The following is an 18,410-nucleotide window of genomic DNA, read 5'->3' as shown; positions in this document are numbered from 1 at the left end:
GACAAGCAGACTGTATTATGTATGCATCCACATCCTCCTCATATGCATGTATGTGCTCAGGAGAAAGATTATGCTTTCCATATGTTAGAGATTCTCCCCAAGCTTATTTGGAGAAGCGTAGTTCTATTTTCCTATCACAGTGATGACAGCACTGCTATCTCTTTCTACCTCTAAGCTCCTGCTTTTTTAAAAAAAAAAAAAAAAAAGGCACTTCCCAAGACAGCATTTGATCCTGATCTGGGAGGAAGTCCCTCAACCCATGGACGCAGGTTGGGTCTGTGCTATTGCCCTAACTAGTTCCCAAAAGGATTGCCTACACAGGTACCTGGGTGATCTGAATCCCGCCTGAGGAAAGAATTTGGGACGGAGGGGTCCTGCTAAGGCTGTTATTGCCAGGCTGCCTGCAACCAGGGTGGCCTTGGCTCAGCTCTTCCTTCTTCCACAGAAGGGTGGGAGGCTCCACAGAGCCATCACCTGTTCTTGCTCATGAACAACTGCCAGAGCCTGGATCTCTGAGGCGGGTGAGGTGTATCCTATGGCTCCAAGCTGTGTGAAGATTTTGGTAAAGGGGCAAGCTACCACTGCTCTCTGCCATTTATGGTCTTTATATTTGGTAATTATTTTTAAAAAAATTAATCAGAAGCTTCTTGGAGCATTAGTTGCAGACTCTTCAGATGTGAGCAACAGTTCTAGTTGGCGTTTGTTCACTGTGGATGAAAACAGAAAAATGTTTCGGAGGTTTTACTGTTATGTAAAAATGTTTCTTTAGGCCAAGTAGAATAGTGGCAGGTCTGCACTTAGAATTTTCTCTTTGTTCATTCATGGCTATGCAGATGATGCTGGGGGAAATTTCAAAAAATGTAAATACAGCTATTGTGGGGGCATCAGAAACAGGAGTTTCTTATACCCAATTCTGTTTTTTATTTGCATAGTATTGTTTATTATTAATCATTTTGGTAGAGTGGACTGCTCCATGAAGAGGAGATTCTTGATTTTGCTGTCAAAATCAGATCTAGTATTTTGTCATATATAATATTTAAATAAAAACTATGTTTAAAAAAATACTAAATATATGAGAAAAACCTTTTTTCAAAGAAAGAACCTAAAAGTAGAAATTGAACTGCCCCTAGCCCTAGGTTGTTTTTCCATCTGAGAAGACTCTTAAGAGATTAGAGACGTCATAGAAGGCCCAGAGAAATTGAAGGGAAGAGTTTCACCATTGTCAAAGACAGTAGCATTGGCTTGGATTAGACCCTGAAAGATGCCAGTATACATTGTCAGTTTGGTACAAAAATAACCATACCATACCCTTCAGACAACACTGTTAGTTTGTTCCCCTGTCCATGTAACGTTTATCTTCTTCCAAGGCCCTACATATCATTTATAACATGCTTTCCAGGTTCTACAGTTTAGTGACACATCTTCAGTCAGTCCTTGTTTTAAAACGTTTCATCAGGTCTATCAAATTTAAAATGATCTTTGTAATAATAAGAGAAATAATAACACCCAGCAGGCCTATAAATGCTAATCTGCTCAAGTTCCCTTGTTTTACAGGATGGATTTTAATCCAGAACCTATAATGTAACTGACTTCACCGTGAAAAACTTTTACCTGTGGCCCATTTGGTGTGCGTTTATCATTCAAATCCATTTCTGTAAAACATGTATGTCTGAATAGTTTCTTTGAAGGCAGGAGAATTCTCCCCAGGGTAGAGTTAAAACATTTGGGCCCAAAACCAAGTTACTCAAAAGAGAGACTTTGGATCAAACTGGTGTTATCCAGTCACCTGCTGCCTTTCTTGTTTTGATTATAAACTGCTGATGTATGGACTAGCAGTTTGCATCTATCTTACTGTTGCTAGAAAAATAACTGTAATTCTTGGCACTTTAATTAAGTAAATATGCAAAAAAGGCAGCAAGCACTTTGAACCACGTCATTTGATTACTGTCAAGAGGAAACCTGTCTGCTTCATTTTGCAAAATGATCTTTTGACCCAGAGGTAGAGTATGTGCTGAGTCACATATTTTTATTTGATGTAATTATAGATGTAGTCATCCAAATAAATAATAACTGTGCTTGGATATACCCAAATAAATATAATTATCTGAATAATGCTTCTTCTTAGGTAATATGAAATAAATAAATAACTGAAACATTATTTACATGCAGCATTCTATTAGTAAGCAAATGTCCATTGATAATGAAAGAATAATTGAGTGGAAGCGTTACTGACTTAGGGTGGTTTAATGCGCAGCTTAAATACTCTTTCATTATATACAAAATAAAAGCACTTTGCCCGTGACATTTCATAGTTGTTCATGTGTTATTTAATTTTGCATTCAAGTTTATTTCATAAAAGTTTCGGTAGAAATTGTATGAAATTGACTTTTCTGCAAAATTTCATTATGACAGCTCGCCAATTTTTTGTCTATTCTGTCTTCCTAGAAGAAGACCTTTCATATGGTTTTAGATGATAGACTGAGAATCGTTAAACAGTTTCACTCTGGTACTCTGACATCAGCTCTCTGTGCAAGAGGGGACAAATCACACAATGTCTTAATTATTCCAGTTTTACGAACAAGGTATTAAACTTCTCTACACCTCTCTTCAGTTGGTATATTATTCTCTTATTGTACATTTGTAGGAGAAAGCTCTGCCATAGTACGAATAATAATAAAACCTTTACCTTGCAAAAAATACTTTCTATGTACACAGAAAATAGTAGGTACATTAATTTAAGTAGATCCTTTATATAAAAGTTGTTTTCCGAAATAAAGTTACAGAATTAACAAACAGAACAGACAGGTCTTTCTGTTGTTTAAATTCTCTGTTTCAGAAAGTCATTATTCATTAAGTGCCTCACAGTAGCAAAGATACAACAAAGCACATACATTTTAGGCTTAAGCAATTTCATGTTTTCTCTTTACAGTATTTGTCATCTTACGAAATGATAGAGGAAGAAAGAAAACAGCTATATAGAAATAGCAGACAGTAGAAGAGGTAAAGTGGTTTGATTTCATATTTTCAGAACTGTATAGCACAGAATTCAGATAGGCCTAGATGTATTTCTGAGAAGCTCACCTTACTCTTTGTCCATTTTGATTTCCCAATTTGTACCAGAAAACGATGACAAGAAACTTGCCTCTCAGATATCTGGTAATCATCATAGCTGAGTCGACTAATAAACATCTTTGACCTGATGCACTAAGAATGCTATGATCTTTGCATACACCTGAGAGCTGCATTTGATTTTGAAAGATACTGCTTCTCAGATGTTCTATTTCAGAGGGATATGTGTGGAACTATTTGGTGATCTCTTCTTTCTGAACAGAATGTATTTTGCAATACCTGAGTAGACAGTTGTGGTAGGATTAATATACAAATTACTGGCAAGTTTAGAGGCAGGACAAGCACATGACAGTGACAAGCACATTATTTAGGTACTTATGCATGGGTTTTTTGTTTTTTGGTTTTTTTTTTGTATTTTCAAGTATCCCAGGCCCAGTGTGAACTTGGTATAAGGAGGCCAGAATATTAGTTAACTGAAGGATATTTCTTAATATGAAACATTGGAGGATTACCAGCTTCATTCCTTCCGTGTGTTTAGCTAAGATAATCTTTCGTGTGGGCTAATGCAGCTTCTTCTTTCCCACTCCTTTGCATTGATGTGGGTGTAAAGAAAGGCATTTGTAAAAAAACGTACAGCCATATGGAGGTATTTATGCAGTCATATGGTGGGTTTTAATGTAGCTAGACAATGCTTTGGTTGTCAAAGCATGTTTACATATATTATTTGTACTGCAGTATTATAAAAAAGTTAGGCATCGATCAGGTGCCCATTGTGCCGGGCGGCATGTGAGTACATAGAATGGTCCCTGCTCCAAAAAGCTTGTATCCTAAAGATAAGGAAAGGGACAATGCATGGATATAGAATGACAGGTCACGTGGAAGAGGGGGAGGAGCACGTGCATCTGAAAGATAGGAATAAATCCTGTTGAAAAAGGGTGTGGGCTGAGTAGGACTGCACAGAACAGAGTGATTACACGACGACTAGATATAAAACAAGAGAAAACAAACTTCAGAGAGGTAGTAAAGAGGGCACTTCTTCCATTGGCTCAGGAGGAACCGAGCCCTGCAGGAAGACTCCAATTTCCCCCTAAACGTATAAAACAAATGAGCTTCCAGTACAAATAACTTGAGTGAAAGACAAATTGCTTGCAAAGGAAAATTTTTATTTTGAAAATAACTAAATAAAGTAGAAAAGAAGAGTGATACAAGAGAGGAAAACTAATTGACACTGCATGGGTTTAACCAAATTTGTATATTTTTGTCAGTAAAAAAATTTTTTTGCCAACATTGGGATTAAGCCTACAGTTTCCACTGAAATCGGCAGAAGCAGCTTTGGGTCCAAAACCATCCCTCAAACTGCTATTTTTAAAAACAGTTAAAATGTCATTCCTTTCCTGTTAACCTTCTTTCCTGGTAGTTTTTCAAAAATATTTTAGTCTTAATTGGAATAAGTGATCAACAACTGAAAAATTCTAGATTTTATAAATAAATTTCAAATTGAAATAAGTTGACATAATAAATATGTTTACAGATCACTAAAGAAACAACATAGGAACCTTTCTTTCCAGTGCCTCACCAGTTTCCAGAGCAAGACTTCAGACAAGCAGCCAGAACACCCTTATGCGTTTGAAGTTCTCTGCTCTCGTCACCTTTTGACCAAGTGTTCAGTGCCTGGTATATTAGGAAATTGAGTTTCATTTTCAGTCTATTAGTCAATAGCTGATGATAAGTTATCACGATCTCCAATTCATCCCTCCTCAGTGAATTTCATTATGCATTTTCTATCACAAGTTTTCTTTAGGAGCTGAGAGTGTGTTATACTAACAGTTCTTTTCCCAATTTCAGTCTAAATTCAGCAATTGAAATTATGATTATATCTAATATCTTCCATTTCCTCCCCAATTTAAAAAAAATCATATCTTTTCATCTTGGGTGGAAAAAGAATATTTATTGCAGTTTTCCTCATGGAAAATAATTTTGCTTTAACTTCCATTGTTAGGTCTGGCAAAATGCACATTGATGTAATCTAACTTTCATAACAGGAAGTCTGACAGCTCTTTTTCCCTTGATGTCAAAATGCAGCTGAACTAAGATAATGATAACTGTATAGTATAATGACTTCGGTAAAGAGTATTCATGAGTTCAATCTGCATTTAAAAAAAATGTTGCCAAGGCTCTTTTCAGCTGGGAAAATTACCAGCTTTTTACATAACTGAAACCCTCCAAAAAAGAGGAAAGATGCATCTAATCTTCTGAAAAGCAAGGATGAAAGCAGATTTGAAAGAATGTAACAGGAACGTTAGATAAATACGTATTAAGAGGAGATGGGTGAATGTTGCGAGTAATTCCATGGCACTGTATGAAAATGGATGAGGAAAAGATTAATCTTTACGGTCCCATTTTTCCTGTTAAACATTCATGCTTCGTGGAGTTGAAATAGAAAAACACGGTCATAGATCTGGAAGGCTGCAGACAGTGGAATCTGATGCCTTTTTCTCCCTAGGCTCTTGTTGCAACTGTGGTCTTGATCGTTGTTCAAAAGCCCACATGAACCAAGTGTAGATTATTGGGCTAAAGTCCAGTTGGCAGGTGTCCACATTAGTAGAAACTACCACAATAGGCACTAACTGTTCTTGTCATCTTCAGCAGGGAAGCCCACAGTCTGATGGCTTTTTGAATAGACTGCTTTTCAGGCTCAAAGGTGGAAGTCTGAAGAAGTTTGCACCCCAACTTTCTGCCCTGTACCTAGTGTGTGGATAACCTGAAACCTTCCATATGTCAGCAGTACTGTATAGAGCAAGGCATTTTTTCCCCCCTCTTACTCTTCTGCTGCAGAGCATCTCCAGCCAAGCCACTGTGACCAGGCTGACTTCTACTACTTTGAAGCTGTTTTGTCTTCCTCTGTGCCTGGCAACTTCCCAGCTACTGCTCCATGCTGACAGATCCCTTTATGGCAGCTTTGACTCACTCTTCAAATCATCCTTTCCTGTTGGCCGTCACTTCCTCGTATGTTGGATCTTTGTCAATTTATTCCAAGACTAGTTTGACAAAACATGTCATGTCTTTGCTGCCATTTCACTACCTCCTCTCATACCCCCTTCTTCCCTCTGTCACAGATGCAGATTCTCATCTGCTCTCCTCTGATTCCTTCTGGATACACTCCAGAAGCCCCGTTCTGACGTGTCTTGTCTTTCAGGAATTGCTGAATCCAGTAGCCTGATAGAGGTGAGGCTGCTGCTGCTCCATGCCCCCAGGTCCCACCAGCAGTGAGAATGAGCATGTACTCCCAAAAAGCACACACATAAATACATGTATACAACACATGTACATAAATATGCATGGCTGGCACAGCCCAGCTGGCTGACACAGACCAGCACAGACAGACACACTCAGCACTCACACAAACACCACCAACGGCCTCGTCCTGTTCCCCTCTGGCCAATCAGGACCAAGGCTCGTTAGTGGGAAATACTCATACGTGCAATGTGGATCCCCCAGTGGCTGGCCTCAGACGTTCTCCCCGTCCAGTAGCTGCCCTGGATCCCTGGTCTCCCCAGCTGCTGGCACATGGACTTATGAGCCCCCGAGGCCTGCAGCCCCATGCCAGCTGCTGGAACAGACCCCCTCCCGCTCCCCATGTTGTGGATCTGCAGTAGCTGGCCTTGGCATCTAGCAGCTGCCCCAGGATCTGCAGTTGCCGCAGGATCTGCAGTCTCCCCAGCTGCTGGCACCTAAGCATGTGTGCCCCTGAGGCCTGCAGCCCCACTCAAATTGCTGGTGCAGATCCCCCTTATATACGCACACATGCATGTGTGCACATGCACAGACACACGCAACGGATCATCCAGTAGCAGGCCTTGGACACTCAGTCTACCCAGTAACTGGCCCTTGGATCCTCTTGTCTTCAGTTTCCTCATGCGCAGACACACACATGCAAACAGGTGTCTTGGTCAACTCTGAGACCCCATGGTCTCTCCAGCAGTTGGCCTGGACCTCCTGGTCCCTCCAGTAGCCAACTGCTCCTGTTGTCTCACTCACAGAGACACATGCATGTCCAGTCCAGAGTTAGGAACCAGTTGTTGAAGCAACCCTAAGCTACTTAACCTGCTCACCAGCTAGTATGGCCTGATATTTGCCAGCAACCATGTACTTACATGCCCTCATTTACTCTAGTTGCTGAAATCACAGGCACACAAGCAGCTGTGACCCATGGTCTGACGGCGGCTGCTGGCACTCAGGCAGACAGACAGACAGACACCCTTCCCCCCCACCACACGCGAGTCCCTCACCAAGGAAAACTGTTAGAATTTTAAGGCTTGGATGCTTTTTCTTCATAGCCCGTCTTTGAGGTTTATGTAGGTCTTTCACAGGCCTTGGTCTTTTCTTCTTCTTTACACGTTATTTTTGGATAATCTCATCCACAAACACAAATTCAGCTACCATCAACAACAACATGGACAACTCATGGATTCACTTTTTAACTGCAGAGTTACGTGCTACAGACCAAACTAAAGTCTCAGTAGATCTCTCTGATCTTTTTTTGGCTGTTGAGCTCCAAATGGCTAAAAGAGAACTTCATCTAATCCCTCACTGATCACTTTTCCCTTGCTTCCTTAGTTTCAGTGGGAAACATGCTGCCATCCTGCCTGCTACTCAATCCTGTAACCCATGCAACATCTTTGACTTTGGCCCCTCTGTGAATCCTCTTACTAAAGCTCTGCTTGTGCTTTGTTTTTTCCACAACGTCTAAACATACAGAAAAGCTTTCATAGTGACTTAAAATCTGCAGTTTTGATGACCGCAGTATTCTTCTCTGTAGTCTTGACAAAAACAATCTTAATGCATTCCTGCTAATAAGCTGTTAATGGTATTGTTGCAATCATTTCATAGTGTATTGCTTTGGTCACATCTTCTCACACAATCACAGAATGGATAAATTTGGAAGGAGCCTCTGGAGGTCGTCTAGTCCAACCTCCCTCCTCAAAGCAGAGTCAACCACAGCAGGTTACTCTGGGCTGTGCCCAGTTGGGATTTGAGTATCTCCAAGAACGGAGACCCAGTCTCTCAAACTTCTCTCTCTCCCTGACCAGTTTCCCATCATTCCTGCATCAAAGATAAACTACTTTTCTTACTCATGGTCAGTGATCTTTAGTTAGTGGGGTTAGTGGGGTGCCTACAGCCTCTGATAAGCCGATAATGCAGGTGTCGCTGCCCATGTGGTAAAATTTCAAATGCCTTTATGGTTTCTTTAGTGCTTCTCTTCAGACCTGGAAGAAGCTCTGCACAGTCATTCAGATCCCTCGTTGATATCTTCCTTTGCAATCAGTCCTACAAATGTCAAGTGTCAAACTGCTACTATGCTAGGACTACTCTCTCTTACAACAGCTAGTATTACCTCATTTATTATTTCCTTGTATTCTCCTCATCGATCTACCTATTTGTTGTCTTGTATCAGATTGTAAAGTGTCTGGGACAGAGACCATCTTTTAACTTGTGCTTGAAAAATACTAGCACAGTGGAACACTGGTCCATGTTAGCAAGTAATACTGTAAAGAAATAGTAAGTCTAGGAAAGAGGACGTGTGTTCTGAGTCACAAAGGTGTCATGATATTTGAAATGGCTTTGTAAAATTTAGAAAACAAAAAGCTGTCAAGTTGTCAAGATGCTTTTCACGTCAACCAGCAATGCTGTATCATGAATTAGAGAGATGAGGTGGGCAATTCTGCTCTGTTCAGGTTCTAATTTAAGTCTCTCACTGTGGTCTCCTGTCACCCTCTGGTAGTGTTTTGCCATCATCATATGTTGTACGTGGTGCATTCACCTCCCCTCCTTCCCGTTCCTAGTTAATCCATGCATCTTAGGAATCACAGAATCAGAGAATCACAGAATGGCCAAGGTTGGAAGGGACCTCTGGAGATCATCTAGTCCAACCCCCCTGCTCCATCATTTGTGGAGTGTGAGATGTTGGGAATTTTTACATTTCAGATAAATACCTAAATCTCTGGCTGGTCTTTTCCCAGCTTTACACCCTGCTTTACTGTCATATGGGTCTGTGGAACACTCAAAAAGCATGTAATATGTACAGACCTAGATAAAATTAAACTTAGCTTTATAAAAATTGCTCTGAATTCCTACAGTAGTTACTAGGGAATTAGCTGCCTTTTGATCAGTTTTAGAAATGTGTTACAGAAACTATTAGCTTCTCTGTAACATTATCAAAGAATTTGCAGAACAGCCAATGCGCTGTTAAATACTTTAAGGGCTTTTTCCATAAAGAGCGTAGTGGTTTCCTTGCGTAAAGGTAACCATGTGGAAAGGTGTTTGTGTCAGGGTTTGTCCCAAGGAAATGAAAATACACCCAGCTGCCTTGTGCTGTTTACACGAGAGACAGGTTCCAAACAAGCCCATACAAGCCCCTTGCTATCTAGCCATTAAGCTTTAATCTGGCTCCTTGCTTATTTTCTTACTAAGTGACTTTGATCAGTGTCTGCAGTGGGCTGCGACACACAGCTGGCTGCTGACAGCTCCAATGTCTGCTCTGCTTGAGGCCCTGCAGAAAGCAGATAGAGCGCTACCGAGTGCTTGAAAGGGCGTCAGGAAAGGTTGCTGTGCTAGGATACTAGATGGCTTGGGATCTTGCAGCCAGGAGAGAGAGATTGAAAAGAAGGTCACAGTGGGGAAGCAGAGGGAAGGAAGAGGAGGATGAAGAGAGGTGTCTTTACAGTGCTTCATGAGATTAGCAGGGCAGCAAGGAAGTTTTTTCTGCTGTTCTTCGTGCCATACAAGTTCTGTGAATAAATATAGGACATTATTTTTCAGAGCTATTAATCTAGCATCTTTCAGGAGACCAAATTTACTTGAAACTGAGTTCTCTTACTTTATTTTTCCCTGACAAGTGAATCCCTGGACTGTTGAATAGGTCTGTGATTAGCAGGGATATGCTGTAGTAAAGAATGATCCAGAAAGCCTCTAGTAGTATACAAAGACAGAGCCCAAGGTATCTAAAACCCTAAGATTTGGAGATTTTTTAGAAAGCAAAAGTTTTTTACAAAAAAAAAAAAAAGAGATGGTTCCATATTTCTTCAGGTTCAGCTGATGGAAGCCTTTTGGTGTGTTTCAGTTTGTTTTACAAAAGTTCTGCATTGCAACACCATTTTAATACTGCACAACTGTTTGAAAGTAAGACTTAATATATAAATGGGAAGCGGAAGCTGACCAGCCTCATTCTATTGTTCACTCACTACAGAAATGGCAAACATCTAGCCAACATATAGTAGAATTGCTTTTAACAAAAATGGCCCCATAAAATCTAACCCCCCTAACTGATTATTCCACATATTGCTACAAAAGGATATTTGGAATTTATGTCTCTGTGCTGCCAATTCAAAAAGTAGCCTACTGTTGTGCCAGAGTGACTAACTATCCAAATAGCAGGCACTTGGTACCTGTAGAAGTAATGCACGTTTGAAAATTTACATGAGCCTGCAGATTTCTATCTGCAATTAGAAATAGCTAAATGATATGCACTCAAGCATATTTTTTACTGCTAAATGCACATGCGGATATGCTTAAGAATTTGTTTTCCTAGAAAAAATCACTCTGGACATCTACAACTGTTCCCCCTAAGTGGCTCTGTATAGATAGCAGGTTTTCTAGTTGCTGCTGATAAATGTTTGTCATTTTAAATCTTGATTTTTTTTTTAGCTCTTGCAACCACGTGTCAACTTACCATCTTTTAGAAAATAGTAAACCTGCTTTTTTGATTGTTATAAAGTTCAATTTTCTTTTATTTGCAGGTGTACAGAGCAAGATGCTGCACTTAATTGGACGTGGAAACCCTTTGGCAGCCACAATGACCCGCTGGTACAGCTTTTGTTGAACTGGGATCAGATACAAAATTCAAAAGTGGGTTGCTAACTTAAATGACAGTGTGGGAAACTTCAGAGCAAAATGAGCAGAATGAGAAATGTTTTGCACAATGCAAGAGTTGTCCCTCTGATCTGACCCTTCAAAAAGCGTGGTTTATTGCTTGCGAAGATCAGAAAACCAGAAGCATTGTCCCCATGTGAGAAACGCCACAGACATATGCCTAGCATGGAAGGCAACAGGGATGTAAAAAACACATTTAAAACCCAGGAAAATATTTCCTGCCTAAGAGATATGTCAGAGAACGGTGGTGATCTAATTCATTTTAACACAACAGTTAGCGTCACTGCTGCAGAAGCAGAGAAATACTGCAGCAGACAGGTGCATTCCAGCCTCACAAATCTGATCACTTATCACACCAACAACTGTTGCCTTAACACAGAAGACACTGTTTCTAGTCAGTCTCCTGAAGATGCCCAGACATGTGAAAAGAATGGGCTAGGTAAACCTCTAACCGTGAATACTTTGTTCAGTGAGCAGGCAAATATTCCTGTAAATAACCATTATTTTGTAAAAGAAGATTCTGAAAATTCTGACGCTCTTCTGGAGATTTATCCAAAGAAAAGTCTAAGCATAAGCAATGACTTTTCTGATGATGACCTGGAGTATTTTGAACGTTCAGATGTGCTGCCAACCCATGAAAATGAAATCTGGGAAAAGAAACTGCAGTTTTTATTAGAAAGTGATGATGAAGGTGATTTAAAACTGAGTAAGGATTGTGATGGGTGTGCTTACTTCCTCCGTGAAACGCCTTGTCTGTTTGAAGTGTCAGATAACAGTGTGCCTATGGATACCACCATTGGCTTCTGCGGTCATCACTCAAAATTCGAAGGAGTAAATGTAAGGAGAGATCCCTCTACCAGCCAGTCAACTTTGCAGTCGGAGATGACTCTCACTGTTGGACACCATCAAGATAAAGCTACCGGTTTGAAAGACAAAGAGAAATACAAACTGCCTGTTGCTTCTGCAGCCATTGAAAATGACTATCCCAGAATTGAAGAAGAAAATAATGGAAGTGGTCACTCAGCTGCAGATTTTTCAGTTGATAAATCGCAGGACATGGATAGTGTACTTGCAAAGGTGGACTCCTCTACTAGTGGTATAGGTACTTCTGTGACAAATCAGGCTTCAGAGATAATGTCAGAAGATAATACGGACAAGGACTTACCAGGTGACAGCTCATTGCAACTAGAGGAGGGGAGAAGAAATTTGTCAGAGGAAAAATCAAGGCATGCTGTCTGTACCTTAACAGAAAATCTAAGAAGAAACCTTTTAAAGTTGCTAAATCCTAAAGAGCTTTGCAGATATGTAAGTAATATAGGACAATCTTTTCAGACTGCAGCTGAGGTTGGGGAATCCAGTGCTCTGTTTCCTGGTCAGGAAGGTGTCATTTCAGCACAAATCCACGAGGAGACAGAAAGCTTGCAAATGCAGGCTGGTTTGCGTCAAACAGAAGAGGCAGATAAAGACTGTCATTGGGAGTGGAAAAGGACTTGGGGCCTGTCTGAGCAAAATCAGGTGCCAGATGAAAATGTCTCACTCAGGGTAAGTACAGTGTTTATCATTTAATAGAAAGAGCTGTTCTGCTGATTTGAATGCACTTTATTCCTGTTTGTCACAAAACAGTGTACAATGTAAATTACTTCAAAAGATACTATTCATACACTTCTGAATGACAGCTACGGCTGGGAAGGAAATCTGGTTTTGAAAAAGGCCTGAATAAACCGTAAGCTGTTCTAATTATAGAGTGAGAGTGATAATAGTAAGAGGCACTAATGGGACTCTGGACAGCTGGATAGGGAAATCTGATATTTAGGCTCTTGCGTAGGTCTTACCCAGGGAATGTCTCTTTCAACCCAGAAAGTTTCTCAAATCCCTATTGTGAACAGAAAATATTTTGATTTACTTTCTTTTCAGTTTGTACTCAAAAAAACAAGTTGTCATCCACCTATGCTACTGGAAATATAAAATAAATCAACAGAGGTTTGCTCTGAATTTATACCAGGAAGGGGAATTCAATCCGGAGAGTTCATATTAGAGAGGTGAACAGGGTTTTGCTTTTTTAAAATAGAACAAGGAAAGATTCAGATAGTCCAATGAAAATGTAAAAAATAGTTAAAAATAAAACCCGAAGTGATACTCTCCTAATACTTATCTTATGCTGTTGGCTAGGAAATCAGCTAGGGAAATCAGTGCGGTTGCAGTGACTGATAAGACACTACACCAGTTCTCGCAAGCGGGAGAGTAGGATCATACTTTTTATTTCACATAGTAAAGATGGAATATATATTAAAGCGTATTAAATCATGAATAATCTTATTCTTTATCATCCACTTACTGATTTTAAAATGCATAATGCACAGAAAAAATATTTATGAGAAATAAACACACACTTTTTCCAGTTCCACATGCTTTTCTTCATCTATGTTATTTAAGCAAAAATGTTTCCCTATTCTGAATAATAGTCTAACTTTGAATCTGACCACTGGGGTGTCTTAAGCAATCAAAAATCACTGACTTCTTCTGCCTGAAAAGCACCCATAGGGCCTGTCTCACGTTTTGGGTTTTCTCCGTTTCTGTACTGCATAAAATTCCAATCACATTTTAGCAGCACATCATGTTCTTATGATGGAGAATACTCCCTATTGAAATTAGCCTACTGAGAATTTCTTGATGGTGTGTATTACCTTGGTTTGCACGAGGCATTTTTGCATGTTTTTCCAATGCAGTAAAATTGCAGGACCCTATTAGCAAAGAGTAGCTACAGTGCATTACTAGTAGTGCCCTGGCCAAATTTCAGATTGGCTAGACTCTTGCTAGCTGCAGTCAGTCTGCGTTTCTTCTCTGTATGTGCGTCCCTATCCAACACTTTGTCAGATTACAAATAAATAGGAAAAAAAACAGTATATAGAAAAGTGCTAGAGATGTGAATGAACAAAAGTCATGGTTTTAAACACTCATGAGTGAGGATGAAATTTAGGTTCAAAATTATGTGATCTTGAAAAGGAGCCAACAAAAAGTATCACATCTAGAAGCTACTGTTTATAGCGCAAGGAAAATGTGGGCAACTCCTCACCACTTCAGTCCCATATAGTGAGCCAGAAACTCCTCATCAATCTCCTAGTGTAACCTAAGAAAGGCAAGAAAGAATCAACCTTGTAATGCTACACATAAGCTTACGTAAAACTGCAATGTGGTATTAGCTGGAGCCCAGCAGCTGGGACAGCTCTGCCAGAAGCAAGGTGAGGAGCTTGTAGTGGAAAACACATCTAACCCTTCTTGACGAGTTTTGTGTATGCCCTCTCCTTGTGGTGGATCAGGTCTGCTGAGGGGCACACAGCAGCCACAGAAGTAATTAGCAGTGCTAATTACTCAAGGATTTACACTTCCTTTTCTCCCCATTGTCCTTTCTGCCGAGTTGCCTCTAACTGGAGCAACCTTTGCAGTCTGTCTGTGCAGCAACTGCTGCTCTGGGTGAATCTTCCTCCCATCAGACAGGCAAGGTGGAGGCTTGTGACTGCTCCTGTGACCTCAAGGTCTAGCCCCTAGTGACGTGTTGTATTTTTTTTTTTTATGTTTCAAAGCAGCTTAATTAGTAATCAGTCACAAAAGGCAACTGCAGTAGCTCTCTAGCTACATATTGGGTAGAGAGTCTACCTATTGTGTAGAGAGCCGGGAGGCTTCATGTCTGTGATGTGTTTGCATTCAAGAGCCAGTCTCTGTCCAGTGTTCAGTAGCCCCGGCATAGAGTAGTGCTGGTGACATTCCTAAACTACAGAGCCCGTTTCTAGGGCCAGCCAAATGTCAACAAAGTTAGTGAAGCCCTGTTGGAACTGGCAGGTTCAAAGGGTTTCTGGGGCACGAGCAAAACGCTTACTGTTTACACTGAATACCCCAGGAAGAGTAGCATCTGCTATTTGCCTGTTTCTAAAGTATTTTTCCTGCTGATTAGATCCACTGTTCATCCTGTCGGAGGATCCTCTGCATTCATTATTTTGTTCTCACTCAAGTCCAGAACAGTCTGTTCTCATAAAATTTGAGTGAGGCTTGGTTTGACCTTCCTCACATAAATTTACATCACTTCAGCTTTTACGTCAGTTTATTTTAAATTTTATTTTACAGAAGGGAAAGAAGCAGGACAGAGGCAGATCATCCAAGTAATTGGGAAATGTGGTTGTGAACAAAAAGTATTTTGCCTAGCGCGTCATACCTCTGCTTTGTCAGATTCCAGGGTAGCCCGAATGTCAAGGACTGCATCGGCCAATGAAGCTTTTGCCTGTGGGGCCAGTGGCCCTGTTCGTTATGTCGTGAGGGTAGCCCTCTGAACGTTTGTGTGGGATGTCCTAGAAATTGCTGCATTTCTACTCTAAACTACAGTTTAGAGTGTTTCATCGTTGGGGCACTGTTAAATGTAGTGCTCCCTGCTCTGCGGTTAATACAGAAATGCAGGTGCTACGCTCCACCACTGTGATGAGGGAGAGCGTGTGTGCTGGGAGCAGCGAGCAGACAGATGTAGGAAAAGGGTGGAAAGGCGAGAGGGGAAGGAGGAGTTGGGTTACACAGCAAAAGGAGAGTAGAAGGAAGCTGTTTAGAAGGGTGTCAGTGCAGCTGTGATGGGTTAACTCTGCCCATGAGGAATTAGATTGATACCCAGCAAGTGGTTTCATAGAGGCCAATAAACAGCTGTCAGATGGGAACTGATTTAATGGCTGGGTATGAATACAAAATAAGTGGGGATTTCTGTTCCAAAACAATAATAAGTAAGAATTACTGTGCATGCCCAACACAGCATTTTCTATCAGTTTATAGTTGTTTAGTTTTTCGTTCAAATGTTATTAAAGCACATCTCTGCCGCTTGTCATTTGAGTGAATAATAGCTGGAAAACATGAAGGTTTTCTGGTTATCTGAGCTCAAAATCAAGTCAGCTATAATTTTTAACAAGACATGTATTCTTGCTCCCTTTGCTTCAACTTGCTTTCACTCACCTCTGGTTCTTTTGTTAAAATCTTGAAAAAACGTTCACATAAATTTCTTTCCTGTGGTGCAGGAAGCTGAGATCCAAATCTTCTCCAGCTTTGAGTCTTAGCTTTTTTCCTCAAAAGTATGTCCCTTCATTGGAAGAATTTGCGCTCTGTATAGAATTCTTCAGTAGTCCCTGGGTGCAAAATAGCTCTCTGTCGAGTGGTAGCACGCTTTGGTTCTGAATATTGTATTCATACCATGTGCCACAAATTCAGCAGGAGAGTTTGAGAGGCTACACCTCGTGCTTTCTAATAGGCTAGAGTAGTTAGTACATTCCCTTGAAAAGGAGGTGGTGGTGGCGGCTCAGTCCTTTGCTCTGCGTCTGAGAAGAGATGAACGTTATCAGACGAATGTTTTCCCAGCTCATTCAGTAGGATCCATACGGGGGCTGCCAGGTAACATCCTATTTTGCTCACCTGCATTATATAGTTGGCTCCAGTGTTTCCCAGGACGCACACAAAGATCATTCATTGGAAAATTCTGACCTGGTTTGCAGCATAGTCCCGTCACAGCTGTGCATGGTCAGCTAATTGCTCTGTGTTGTTTTCGAAGGCCGAGAACTCAGCTTTCTGTCCTTTGAAATATTATAGTTCTCCCTCCTGAACTTCCTCTTTTCCTGCCTCTTCAGCAGAAATTTTAGTAAGCATCTGCAGGATAAAATATAGCTCATGTCTTTTCTACCACCTGTCTAGAGCAGTTGAAATAAGTACAGATACTGAGTTATTTTAGCTAATCCAAGACAGGCATGCCATTTACAGCAGAGTGTTATTTTAGGAAAGAGGAATTTGGGTAGCATTGCACAAACAGGGAAGGAGAAGGAGCCATCAAGCTACTGCTGGAGAGCAGTATAAACCAAAAGCAGTTCCAAACACGGTGAATTTGAGGGAGTTCTGATCCAGAGGCAGTTTTGTACTTATTGTGGGTGTTATAGGTATGTTTTGTTACAGTCCATTTGTATTAGCAGAGGTGTGTAAAAGTAACATGGAGATATTATTTATAGCAGAGAATTACCTTCCTACGCTATTTCCTCTTAAGAACTAGTGAGAAACAGTGAGGTGGAATTCATCATCCCATTTCAGGGATGAACTTCTTACTTTAATTTCATCAGCTGAACAGAAATGGTTCAGCTAATCAACTGAGAGACTGATGAATAAGTTATCCTTAAATTTTGTAGGGGGAGAAGATCCAGAATGGCCTTAACTGGTGCCTGCTGAGGTTATTGTGTTTGCACGTGAACGTGACAATTTCTCACTCAGTCCAGAAACAAACTTTGTTGCATTAGGTGAAGATGGTGCGTTGCTCAGATATGGCAAAGGGAGCAGAGGACAGCAGCTAAAAAGCCTCTTTACCTCATCTGTAAGATACCTTGGAAGAGTTGTCAGTGGAGCACCATGGGGGCTGGCTCCACGGTTGCAGGGGAGAGGCTGGAGGAAGGAATGGGCACCAGCTGGTCTGTGGAGCACAGTACCCCGATAATCTCTTAGATTTCCAAGAGGAAATCTCAGGAGGAATTCGTTCTATTTGCAGATTCCATTTCCGTTACTTTTTTCCTTTAGAAACTGCTCTTCCACAGCTCACACTAGCTTACACTAGGTTACTTACCAGTGTGTAATGCATACCAATCTTTTCTTCATCCCTCAACATGGACCATAATGTCGTTTGGTAATTTTTATTTACGTGTTAAGAACAGCTCTTAAAAACAGTGTAGGAAAACAATATTAGTGCACTGGGGAATTCAGGCAGCAATGAATCAGGCAAGTCTCGACCCAAAGTATATTGTAAGCAGCAGGTTTTGCTTTTGGAAAGCTGAAAAAAAACATATCTAGAGTAGTCTGAGTTTAAGGGAAAAAGCTAGAACTTTTGGTTATTTTATTTGATCCAAAGCATCAGACTGCTTACCACAGGCCAAATGTAGAGGCCAAAGAGGTGAGAAAACAGATATAAAAAAATCACTCAAGACCGTTCTATTGGTAATTACAAGGCATACTCTCTGATTCAGGAAGTCTCTAACCTTGATTGCCTCTGTCTAAGGTCTGTATGCGAGAGAAAGGATCCCCCTGTACATCCCTCATTCTTATATTCTTCCTTCGCATCCACCTTTGGCTTCAATTTAAGATAAGGTCCTAGGCTAAGTAGACCTTAGGTCTGTTTGCGCACAGTCATATTTGCATCACTGCTCTTAAAGAAAATAAAATCAGGTGAAAAAGGGGTATCAGTGGGATAGAATGGCCCCAATTTCCTACAGGTTTATGCTAATACAGCACCTATCCTCACAGTGTGTCAAAGCACTTTGACAAACTTACCAAGTCCTTGGAATAAGGAATGGAACATCCTTATTTTACAGATAGTAAAACTGAGCCATGGTGCCATAGTTACTCACCATTGCCAAGAA

At 40.7% G+C, this 18,410-nt stretch overlaps 1 protein-coding gene across 3 annotated transcripts in view; it reads left to right on the top strand.

Moving 5' to 3' along the window:
* LOC138064164 (alpha-protein kinase 2-like) overlaps nucleotides 1–18,410 on the top strand; it is a 64,602-nt gene that overhangs the window by 5,629 nt on the left and 40,563 nt on the right. For 2 of the 3 annotated variants that reach the window (XM_068925599.1, XM_068925601.1), the window contains exons 3-4: nucleotides 2,930–3,000; nucleotides 10,866–12,540. In XM_068925599.1, coding sequence (XP_068781700.1) covers nucleotides 11,155–12,540 — 1,386 coding nt within the window. In that variant the 5' untranslated portion in view covers nucleotides 2,930–3,000; nucleotides 10,866–11,154. The remainder of the gene's footprint in view (nucleotides 1–2,929; nucleotides 3,001–10,865; nucleotides 12,541–18,410) is intronic. The other variant, XM_068925600.1, reaches the window with a different exon arrangement.

This window comes from Struthio camelus, chromosome W, assembly GCF_040807025.1.
Source record: "Struthio camelus isolate bStrCam1 chromosome W, bStrCam1.hap1, whole genome shotgun sequence".
Classification (NCBI taxonomy): domain Eukaryota; kingdom Metazoa; phylum Chordata; class Aves; order Struthioniformes; family Struthionidae; genus Struthio; species Struthio camelus.
The sequence above is the reverse complement of the archived record's forward strand: the minus strand, read 5'-3'. Positions and strand labels throughout refer to the sequence as shown.